Source organism: Phalaenopsis equestris, unplaced genomic scaffold (assembly GCF_001263595.1).
Source record: "Phalaenopsis equestris unplaced genomic scaffold, ASM126359v1 Scaffold000552, whole genome shotgun sequence".
In the NCBI taxonomy this organism is placed as follows: Eukaryota; Viridiplantae; Streptophyta; class Magnoliopsida; order Asparagales; family Orchidaceae; genus Phalaenopsis; species Phalaenopsis equestris.
This window is the reverse complement of record NW_018164992.1, coordinates 2,405,146-2,415,995: the sequence shown is the minus strand read 5'-3', so window position 1 is coordinate 2,415,995 and position 10,850 is coordinate 2,405,146. Positions and strand designations below refer to the sequence as shown.

At 34.7% G+C, this 10,850-nt stretch overlaps 1 protein-coding gene across 2 annotated transcripts; it reads left to right on the top strand.

The window, feature by feature from the left end:
• Nucleotides 1-246: 246 nt before the first annotated feature.
• LOC110029189 (SNF1-related protein kinase regulatory subunit gamma-1-like) lies at nucleotides 247-10,450 on the top strand. Of its 2 annotated transcripts, none has more exons than XM_020731362.1 (6): nucleotides 247-645; nucleotides 5,064-5,236; nucleotides 5,737-5,898; nucleotides 6,374-6,646; nucleotides 8,656-8,819; nucleotides 10,042-10,450. In XM_020731362.1, exons 1-6 carry the CDS (start codon nucleotides 477-479, stop codon nucleotides 10,337-10,339), a joined length of 1,239 nt encoding a protein of 412 aa, XP_020587021.1. In that variant the 5' UTR covers nucleotides 247-476; the 3' UTR covers nucleotides 10,340-10,450. The 2 variants fall into 2 exon arrangements, with proteins under 2 accessions (XP_020587021.1, XP_020587020.1); XM_020731361.1 differs by having other exon boundaries at nucleotides 5,052-5,236.
• The last annotated feature ends 400 nt before the right edge of the window (nucleotides 10,451-10,850 follow it).

The window sequence follows — 10,850 nt, the reverse complement described above, 5'->3', positions numbered from 1 at the left end:
TGAGAAAAAATACAATATGATGATGTTATATTTTTACTCTTACTTTAACGAGGGTTATATATGATATTCTGTATATTTTATATAAATGATTCCATCGCTCGATTGCTCTCTTGCTTGATTGGCTGGGCTAGTATTGCTTCTACCAGATAAGTCCAATCTGATCGGCTAGACTGAGTTGGCATTGCTCGTCGGCTAAGCTGGATTGGCTCCAGGACTAATTTGGTTGGATAACTTTGCAAACTAAACATTCGCCCGAAGCCGGTCCACGTATACCGCAAAACCCGGAAAAAAGCTCGGGTTCTGCTCCACTTGTCTTCTTCCTCTTCGATCCATCTTCCTTTCGTACAAATCGCGAGCCTTCTTCTTCGGCCATGATAAGAACCAGAATAACTGCAACATTCCTCTCTGATCCATTTATCCAGAGAGCTTCGAAGGCGACAGAACTCTATCTACACGCCGTGTAAGAAGAAGAAGAAATGGAGAGCCCGCCGGGGAGCGCTAGGTCGAGTCCGGAGGCGGAGGTGGGAATGCGAGTGGAGGATCTGTGGGAGATACAGGAGCCGCAACTCAGCCCCTCTGAGAAGCTTAATTCTTGCTTTGAGAGTATTTTTGTGAGCTCTTTCCCACAAGCCCCGTCCTCTCAAGGTAACCTAGGCGAATCGCGATCTCAATTAAGCTTCTGTGTTCTTGAAATCTCTGTTATTCTAGTCCGGAGATCGTTTATCTTTCTTCTTCTTCTTTTTGATCTTCGTATGAAGGAGATGAGTTACAGTCATGAACTTGTGGAGGTTTTTTGATTTGCTGAATATAAATGAAACATTGATGGGCTTTTACATACCAATCATCCAAAACTTTATAAATAATGTTGTGACGTCCAAAAATCACCCAAAATTTTAAGTTAAAAATTTAAGTTTGGATTTAAAATTTTGAATAATTGAGATATGAAACCCCCAACATTATTCTGAATTTGAGAAAGCATGAACTATCAAATGAAGAATTTGCAAAACTGTTTTTCATATGAGTGTTGGGGCATATAGATACATGGCCACTTAATTCCTATGTATTTAAATATCTAACAGCTAAACAATGCTTTTTACATTTATATTATCTAAATCTTTCATATCACATAAAAAATAACACTATTTTAAATTCTAAAAGGCGAAATACATGTTTTCATGCATAGATAAAGTAAAAATTGAAGTTTAGGTGTTAGATATATATATATATATATATATATATATATGTATATGTATTATATATATATATATATATATATAAAGGAATTGTGTGGTATGTATGTAAATCTTTCATGAGTTTTTTATATCAAAACATAACTCAAACCCTTATCGCATCTTTGTAAGTTCATGTTTGGGATAGCTTTTTGATTGTTTTGCTTTTTAAACCGTCATCACAATTTTGTAGGAATTGCTTTCTAAAAGTTTTTATGATGAAAAGCTATTTTTTCCAACTAGATTTACAAAGCGCGTTGACAATAAAAAAGTTGTTATTTGACTCTTTGGAAAAAAATTAAATATTTATAATTCATATCTTACTTTCTAAGAAATTATTTTCCTCCCTTCAATTTTAAAATCACTTTTAAAAAAAAATTACAATTGTCCCAAACGGGCCCAAAATTTTGATTCCATCGTTTTCTTTATGCCCTCTCAATTGATTTTGCTGAAATCTCATTTCCTGAATTGTTGTGTCATATGTCTAAAAAACAGGAACTAGATGAGAAGATAGATAACAACATACAAGTTTAAGGGAAGCATTCGACGATAAGAACATCTATCATATTTCTTTCAGGATATCACAGTTTCAAAAGTGCAAACCATTCATTAACGACATGCTTCTTCTGTATGAGAGTTCTATTGAGTATACCATGGAAGAAAAATAATGTTCTTATGAAGCTATACGATTATCCGTAGAAATGAGGATAAAGTAAATTCTTTTCCTTCAAGAAAACAAACAATACAATTGAGATACATAAAGGATAATCTAACTTACAATAAAATATTATATCAAGACTCCGCACGTAACAATGAAATCACGTCATGTGGCGGTGGCAGGATAAAAAATAAAATGTCTGGTAATACATGGAAATATTCATCTCGTGTTCATCAAGTGTTATTGTGCGTTATTAAGTTGTTATTGTGTGTTATTCAACTGTTATTGATGTGTTATTGTGTTATTATAACACTAAGAATATTTCCAGAACACAATAACATCTGAATAACATATAATAACACATGAATAACACGGGGGGAATATTCTCCTGTGTTACCGGACAGATTTTTTTTTCCATACCTCCACGTGGAGTGATTTCATTGGACTCCGCATGAAACTCTACGTATGGAGTCCTGATGCAATAATTTTTCCTAACTTATAACATTTATTTTTCGAGAGATGCGTGATCTCTCTCAAATCTTACAATTTAAGAGCTAGGAATATTCTCCCAAACCCTAACCCTAAGATACAAAGACAACAATCTCATGCCTAAATAATAATTAATAATTAATAATTAATAATTAATAATTAATAATTTAGGTAGGAATATTCTCCTGAGAAAAAAATTTTATCACGCCAAAAACATAACCACTTAGCTTGTTTTTCTTGGATCTCCATCTCTGTAAGGTGCTTGAGTGTTGCCCCCGATCATGACCCGTTATTCTTATCCTGTGGACCCTCCCTCTAAACTTTCACTGTTTGAGTTTTTGGTATCATCATTGTTGCAGTCGTTTAACACGACACTCCATCTGTGCTGCTCCTATTAACCTGTTCCACTGTGTTTCCATAGTTTCTCCCAAGTCTCACGATCTCAGCGGATGAAGTGTTGTACGCATGTCGAATTTTAATCCCTTCGTGAAATTTTCCTCCAATATTGTTTCAGAAATCCCCCTCAGCCATCTCGACGGTGGCTTTAATTTCTTCCTATACTTCATAACAATATCTTCCTGAGTTAATACAAAGAATTGCTCGTATAGGTCTCCTTCCCGAATGACTCGAAATCGTTCCAACAAGCAATCATTGAACTCCTCCCACGAGCAGATTGGGTATCTAGTCTCCCTCCACTGAAACTATGCTAGAGTTAGGGGTGTCAATTCAGTTAGGTTGGTTTGGATAGGGTACGACTCGAAAATGACTCTAACCCTACTCAAATAATATTAGGGTCAACTCGAACCCGATTTTTTCGAGTCGTGTTGGCGTGTCGAGTCAATTTTTGAAATCTAGGAATGTCAATTTGGGTTGGTGGGTCGAGGTCGGGTTCGACCCAATAATGACATGACCTGAATCAGGTAAATTCGAACTCGATCGAATAATAAATGAATCGAATTCTCAGACCCAAAACCGACTAAAAAAATATTTGGATCAACCCAAACCCGAGTTTCTGGAGTCAAGTTCGAGTTATGTCGGGCTTTCCCCTTCAAACATAACCTTACCGATATGAGTTTCTCCTCCCCATTTAGCTCATCCATCGCAAAATTTTGATTCACCCAGTACACCCACCATATGTGTCTTCTCCTTCGAAAATCGACATTTTCAACTTCCTAACCATAGCATCTCCACTCACCCCCCCCCCCCCCCCCCCCGTGTTTCTTCCTATGTTATGTGTCGAGGGTAAAACTCCATCATTCAATCATAGCCATACCACATCCCCGCTTCTCCAATTTCTGCTTCTTGCTCCTCCATACCCTTTGTATAGCTCTTTCATGTTTTGGCTCAACCGTCTCTATCGGAAATCTCTAATTCACCCCTATAAAAGCCCTGGAAGGGGGTTCATAATGGTGGATACTTTTTTCATCGTGTTCCTCTCGTTCAGTCTCTTTTCCTTTTGATTTGGTCGTGGATTCTTTTGTCGACCCTTGGTTAGGGTTTGTCAATTGACCTCTTGGTGGAGTATTGAATTACGTCTCAATAAGCTTCCTTGTCATCTCCTCTAAGTTCTCAAATCGATTGTCAATGGAGGAAAACACTTACTCTATCCTGGATTTGATTTGGCTCCCACGTTCCTCCAATTTCTTCTCCAAATCATTTATTTTATTGCTCGCCATTACTCCTTATAAAATTTTGAAACTTCTTTAGGCTGTGATCCCATCATTGGCTTCACTAGTAGCCCGGATCACTGTTGTAATGCGAGGTCTTCAGCTGCAATCCCGTCAGATTGCTCGAATATACTAGCTACTTTGGAGGAGATTGTAAGAGATTCTAGTTAGCTAAAGTGGCACCTGTATGTCACCATCTCTTTGGTCTCTCATCAAGTACCCACGACTCTGTCGTTGTTGTCCCAGCTAGGTCGTCGGATCACGACTATATTGCACGGGTATTGTATATTGTGATCCTGTCGGTCTTCTTAGCTAGCTTTATCTTGACTATATTGTCCCGACGCATTCCTATAGTCGCTTCCCTGTTAGTGATGTGATCCCGCCGTCGCTTCCTTGGTAGCCTGATCGCGACTATATTGAAACTTCTGCAGGATCTGATCAATATGTAAGTACGCCATGATCATTTTTCCTCCTGAAAGAGCCACCATCTTCTTCTGGGAGCTGATAGCCTTCTTTTCTTCCCATATTCTTAGATTGATGCTTTGATACGACTTTTATATGATTTTACATACATTTTCACGCAGAAATTAGGGCAAAACAATTTATTTTTGTCAATAACACAAACAATACAATTGAAATACATAAAAGATAAGGACCTATAATTTGAGAGGTAGACTATCTCTCCCAAATCCTACAATTTAAGCGGTAGAAAAACTCTCCCAAACCCTAATCCTAAGACTCAATGACAACAACCTCATGCATAACCCTAACCCTAAACTATTAAGTTTTATTTATACCAAACAATAATCAATATTAAAACACAAAAATTGCCCTTAGGATGACACCCGGGTAGCTGAAGCCTTTGTTGATGTCCATATATTCTACTTAGATATGGCTTAGAATTTTTACCTTACAAAGTTTCTTTCTTTTTCCATTTCAGCAATAAATTTATGCTTTCATGTTCCTATTTGAATTAATTGAAAATGCTAATATTCTTTACCTTGCGAGACTCGGATCCAGTCATCGAGATATCTTCGGATTCCAGCTTGGCTGAAGCCGTTGAAATTCTATCTAACAACAGAATTGTGAGTGCTCCTGTGAGAAATTTAAAAGCTCCTGCGAACGCAACTTGGATTGATAGATACATCGGAATCGTCGAATTTGCGGGGATTACTGTCTGGCTTCTGCATCAGGTTGGCCAGCTCAATTGCATGGTTGTAATTTATATCAATCTTATACCTTGAAAAAGATGCACTTTTCTGCTTTAAACCAGTTTAGAACATACACCTAATTCTTATGTATTTACATAAGCAACACTTAAATTTCATTTTTTTACATTTATAACATCCAAATCTTTCATATCACATAAAAAAATATAGACATTTTCATGAATAGGCAAGGCGGCTTATATGTAAAAATTGAATGCTGTGCGTGAAAACTTCCTAGAACTTTTTTCTTCTTCAAAAAAACTTCCTAGAATTTTTTTCTTCTTCAAAAACAAACAAATCTTAGATGTTCATGTTGTTTTTTCACTGGTAATGTAAAAAAAAATGAAGTCTGCAACAAAATATTTTCTTTTGATGCGATATCATACAACAATTGTAACTGGTCTATTTTGCAATGTACAAATGAAATAAAAATATTTTTATGCTGGAGCACAATAAATGTGAAATGTAATATATACCTTCTGCAGTCAGAAATGGCATCTAGTGAGGGAAGTGTTGGCCCTCTTAAAGAAGGGCCTGCTGCAGATGGAACAAGCACAGCCAAGCTCAACAGTATTGAAGCAGCTGATTCTATGGGCGGAACCTTCTTAGAAACCCTTACAACTTCTGACTTCTATAAAAAGACAAAGGTGCCCTTTATCTTCAGCTTCCACAAAATAGTTCTTCATATGAATCATTTTTCAGTACTAAGGTTTTTTTTTTTGTCAAAATGATTTCTTGACTCTTTGCAAAAAAGTATATAAAATTGTCAATTTAATCCTTCTTTTTTTATGTGAGCTGAAGCAGTTGCATAGTCTTTAGAGGGAGAACTATTTTAGCATCCAAAAAAAGAATGGGGACTAGTTTGACATTTTTATAGACTCTAAATGGTCGCATGAAAATAGTAAGAGGACCATTCACATGGGAAATCTATAGGAGTGTCGATTTAGTTCACATGATTTCTTAATATAGGCTGAAATAGTCCCATACTCTCTAAAGAGAGAACTCCTTCAACCACCCTTAAAAGAATATGAGAACTAATTTAATACTTCTATAGGCTCTAAGACTTAGAAAAGATAACTCTTTATTCGGCTTATATATATATTCATTGTGACTTCTAAACAGGTTGAAGACATCTCAGGGTCATTTCGCTGGGCACCGTTCTTGGCGTTGCAGAAATCCGACTCGTTCCTAACTATGCTCCTTCTGCTCTCGAAATACAGGATGAAGAGCCTTCCTGTCGTCGTCTTGGGCGAAGAGAAGATTGATAATATAATCACCCAATCTGCCGTCGTCCACATGCTCGCGGAATGCGTCGGGCTTCCTTGGTTTGAGAACTGGGGAAGAAAGAAGCTGCATGAAGTTGGCCTGCCTAGTAACAGGAATAAGCTTATCAAGGTGAATCTTTCTGGTCTAAAGGTTCCAAGTAATATCTCAACTTATTTCTTCTATTCATCTATATAAGCCTGACGTCATGGTCAAAAAAGGTAAATTGTGAGGTTTCTATGTTATAAGAAGCAAAATTAATCTCTAGTATTATATAGTTCGAAAATTTATTAGTAAAAATGTAGGAAATTTTGTACACAATGCTTGAGTTACTTATATACCGTGGAATTTCTTTGAAAATAGGACTTGTGACTCAGCTACTATGAACAAAATTTAAGAAAAAATTTACAATAAGATGATAGTGGTGTTTGAAGTCGGTGGCAAGATGGTCACCTTTCAAAATAGCATTAATTGAAAAATATAATAAAAGAGTCACTCAATAATTGAAAAATTGGAATTTAGTGCTATTCATGACTAAATGTTATGTCATGATAGCCACATTTTGAGCTTATAAGTCTAATGAGCAAAGGCTTATAGCCTTTGAAGCTTTAATAAATAGTAAGCTTAGGCAGATTGAGATTGCCCTGAGCAGAGATAGCACAATACTAAGTGTCGTAGAGGCACCAATATGGTTTGTTGAAGATCAAATAATTAGAGAGCACAACATGACCCATTGTTCAGTAGATGTAAATACAACAATAAACACACCTCTTATTGATTTAAATCCAATAAAGGAGGAATTAAACGAAGGAATAAATAGTCTTTAGCTCCCAAGCTAAGGTTGTGGAAGAGAAAAAAACTAAGGAAGCAAAGATACCACCCCAGTTGAGGAGAAAGAGAATAAGGGACCAAAGTGATAGGAGCCACCTCCGGAAATTTTTAGGATCGATTTCTAAAGTCTTTCCTGCTTGGTTTCCTGCTTGGTGAATAATTACTAATGAAGTGTGAGCACACTAATGAGGACTTCACTGTTTGCAAGGCAAGGGACTTACCTCAGAAGTTGCACCACGAGGCTGTCGGCTGAGACCAAGGCAAATAATATCTCGATTATTGAAATCTGTTGCAGATTTTGGTAAGAAGGCATATACCATGTTCGCATAGATGTCAAACTTTTCGCTAAAGCCCGAAACTTGCATACTTGACACCTAAATTTTACTTGAACAAATAATCAATGGATTTCAATTATCCGTCGATGATAATGAAAACTCTTAGCTCTAAAAAACTCTTGCATGGATTAGACTTCTTGAATCTCATATGTTTGGTGATTGATGCCAACAATCAAAGGTTGAGAAAAACAGACCGAACATTTAACTGGAATGAGGAGAGGTTTAGTGGTTCAAGCATGTGTTAAATTAGATACTTAATAAATATTAAAATTATTTTAATATAGTTTAAATAATATAATAAGGACACAATAATATTATTTTTATTGATTAAATAATAATATTTAAATTCAAGACACTTCAGTTTTAAATATTTTGAATAATATTTTAAATTGAAATTTTAAGACATGAGATTTGCTATCTTTGTAATTTAAATATTTAACTTCTAGTAATCTTATAAAAACCAAAAGCCTAAAATTGGACAATAATAGAATCAACTAGATTTTTAAAAACCAAACTGATTCGCCAGTTCAGCCCTAATTTTAACCAATTCAATCCCGATTATGTGTTGAAACAATTCTGAGTTTAGATGGAATTGGTGGAATAATTGTTTCACAGTTGAACCGATCGAATCGGCAAGTCTAGTCGGATTTTTAAAACCATTCAACAATGATAGGGGCACGAATGATGGCTTCAATTCCTTAAAGTTAAGTGACTTACCCATAAAGTTGCACCGCGAGGCTTGTTAGGCAAAAGTGCATAGATATTTACCTGTTTTACATTAGCGATGCCTTTCCAATTTCGATACACTACTCCAACCATCAGTGGATGCTTATATTTGCACAATGTGAAACATATGAAAGAAGAACAAGTTTTTTCTCCTGATAGATGCACAAATACATTAATAAACTGAGATAAGAGATTTTGTTGGGATGAATATATATATATAGATAACTGATTCAAAGTGTTCTGATGCAGGTAAGAGAGGATGAATCCGTTCTAATGGCCTTCCAACTGATGAGGAAAAAAAGAATTGGCGGCGTACCAGTTGTTGATAAAAGCGGGAAGAAGGCGGTTGGCAATATAAGCATCAGAGATGTTCAGTACCTTCTTACAGCTCCAGAAATGTACAAGAGTTACAGGTTTGTAAGTCCAGATTTATTTAATGGGAAATTTACATAAGTAGCACACAATTCTTATGTATTTACATATCTCACACATAAACTTTCATATTTACATACATAACATTTTAGTGTTTTAAATCTATGCATGAAAATGTGTATTTTACCTTTTTTTTTTTTTTTTTTTTTAATGATAATAGTATTATTTTTTTTATGTGATATTAAAGAATTGATAGTTGCGTGTAAATATGAAAGTTTAAGTTTAGGCGCAGGAAATGCAAATACATAAGAATTGTGTGTAAAAGCCTCTTATTTAATTTATTTCATCAATTATTGCATTAATCGTGAGCATCCAGATCAAGTTGAATATGAAATAGTTAAACTCCGCACAAACTCGAAATGATAAATAAATATTTGACTCAAACTCTACACAAATGATTCAATTTTGAGTTAACTCAAAATTGATTATCATTAAATAAATACATAGGTATAAATGCAACATGTTGTATTATAAACCTAACATGTTGTCTTGCATACATTAAATATAAGGGAAATTTACATGCATGCCACAGTTTTATGTATTTACATAACACCTAAACTTTCATATTTACACTTGTAACGCCTTGGTGTCATAAACCTATGCATAAGAACGTGTATTTTACTTTTAAAATGATACAGATGGTGGCATTTTTGAGGTGATGTTAAAGATTTGAGTGTTATGCATGCAAATTTGAGAGTTTAGGTGCTAGAAGAGTAAATACATATGAATTATGTGGCATGCATATAAATTTGATTTGTATTTCCAATTGACTTTAACTATATTAGGAACTTAGAAAACAAATCGCCAATCTCCATGTTGAAATGAAGAAAGAATACAAGTTGAAATTGTCTTCTCTAGGGAGAGAATAAATATGAGTAAAGTGTCAAAATAGTCTCTGACTATTTGTATGTGGTCATTTTCGTCGCAGTGTTCATAAAAGTGCCAAATTTATGCTTAGACAATTTTAAGATGGATTGAAATAATCACCAAAAAGGATTGTTGTAGCCCCTATTAAATAAGACTAAATTGACATTTTTATAGACTTTGTGACTAAAATGAATGCCTACAAAGAGTCGGGAGATCATTATGAAACTTTTCTGAAACAAAAATTGTTCATAAGCAAATCTGAAACTGAAAAATAGCTTTGAAAAAGAAGAATCAAAATTTTATTTCTGAAAAGTAAATATATCATGAAATTTGCAGGTCGATAACAGCCAAAGACTTCGTAAGATCAATTAAGAGCTACTTGAGCACACATATTGATGCTTCACCCAGATTTACTGGAGTTCTAACTTGCAGCAGTGAAAATACAATTAAAGAAATAATTCTGAAGCTGGATGCAAAAAAAGTACAACGGATCTATGTTGTTGATGAGGAGGAAAATTTGGAAGGGGTGATTACGCTAAGAGATATAATATCCAAGCTGGTTCATGAACCTAACGGCTACTTTGGTGATTTCTTTGATGGTGTTGTCCCTTTGCCTCAGAACAGTAGGGTTTAAAATGTAAAGAATCTCATAGTTTTTATTTATTTATTTATTTTAATGTGGTGGTTAACTTTCTACTTCTTTTGGGAAAATATATAGGCACTACTTGAATGTAATTTGATACAATCTTGTGGTTGGATCTGCTTGACCCATGTTAAAGTACTAGTTTTGATGCTAAATGACAGCGTAGAATGTGGTCAGATACTGGAAAGGGTTTAAGAAATTTTAGATAAATTCAATATTTACCAAAAGATCAGAGCCACCTCAGTAATTTCAAAGAAGATGGAAGTGTACCATACAAATCTCTTGTATTTATACATCTAACATTTAAATTTTAATTTTACATATAATCAAAAAAACAGGATAATCTAAATCTTTATTTCACGAAAGCAATATTTCAATAATTTTATGAATTTGCATGAGAAAGTTCAAAATACATCAATATTCCAAATTTCAGCATTGGGTAAATTAAAAAGAAGATGAGGAAAGTATAAATATAAATAAAAGTGAGTATACTAATAATCAA

What these genes read in the sequence shown, in the direction of transcription:
- LOC110029189 (XM_020731361.1), top strand. Translation starts at nt 477, where the DNA reads ATGGAGAGCCCGCCGGGGAGCGCTAGGTCGAGTCCGGAGGCGGAGGTG. An exon ending in ACAAGCCCCGTCCTCTCAAG is followed by an intron (nt 646 to 5,051) that starts GTAACCTAGGCG and finishes TTACCTTGCGAG; the next exon opens with ACTCGGATCCAGTCATCGAG. An exon ending in CTGTCTGGCTTCTGCATCAG is followed by an intron (nt 5,237 to 5,736) that starts GTTGGCCAGCTC and finishes TACCTTCTGCAG; the next exon opens with TCAGAAATGGCATCTAGTGA.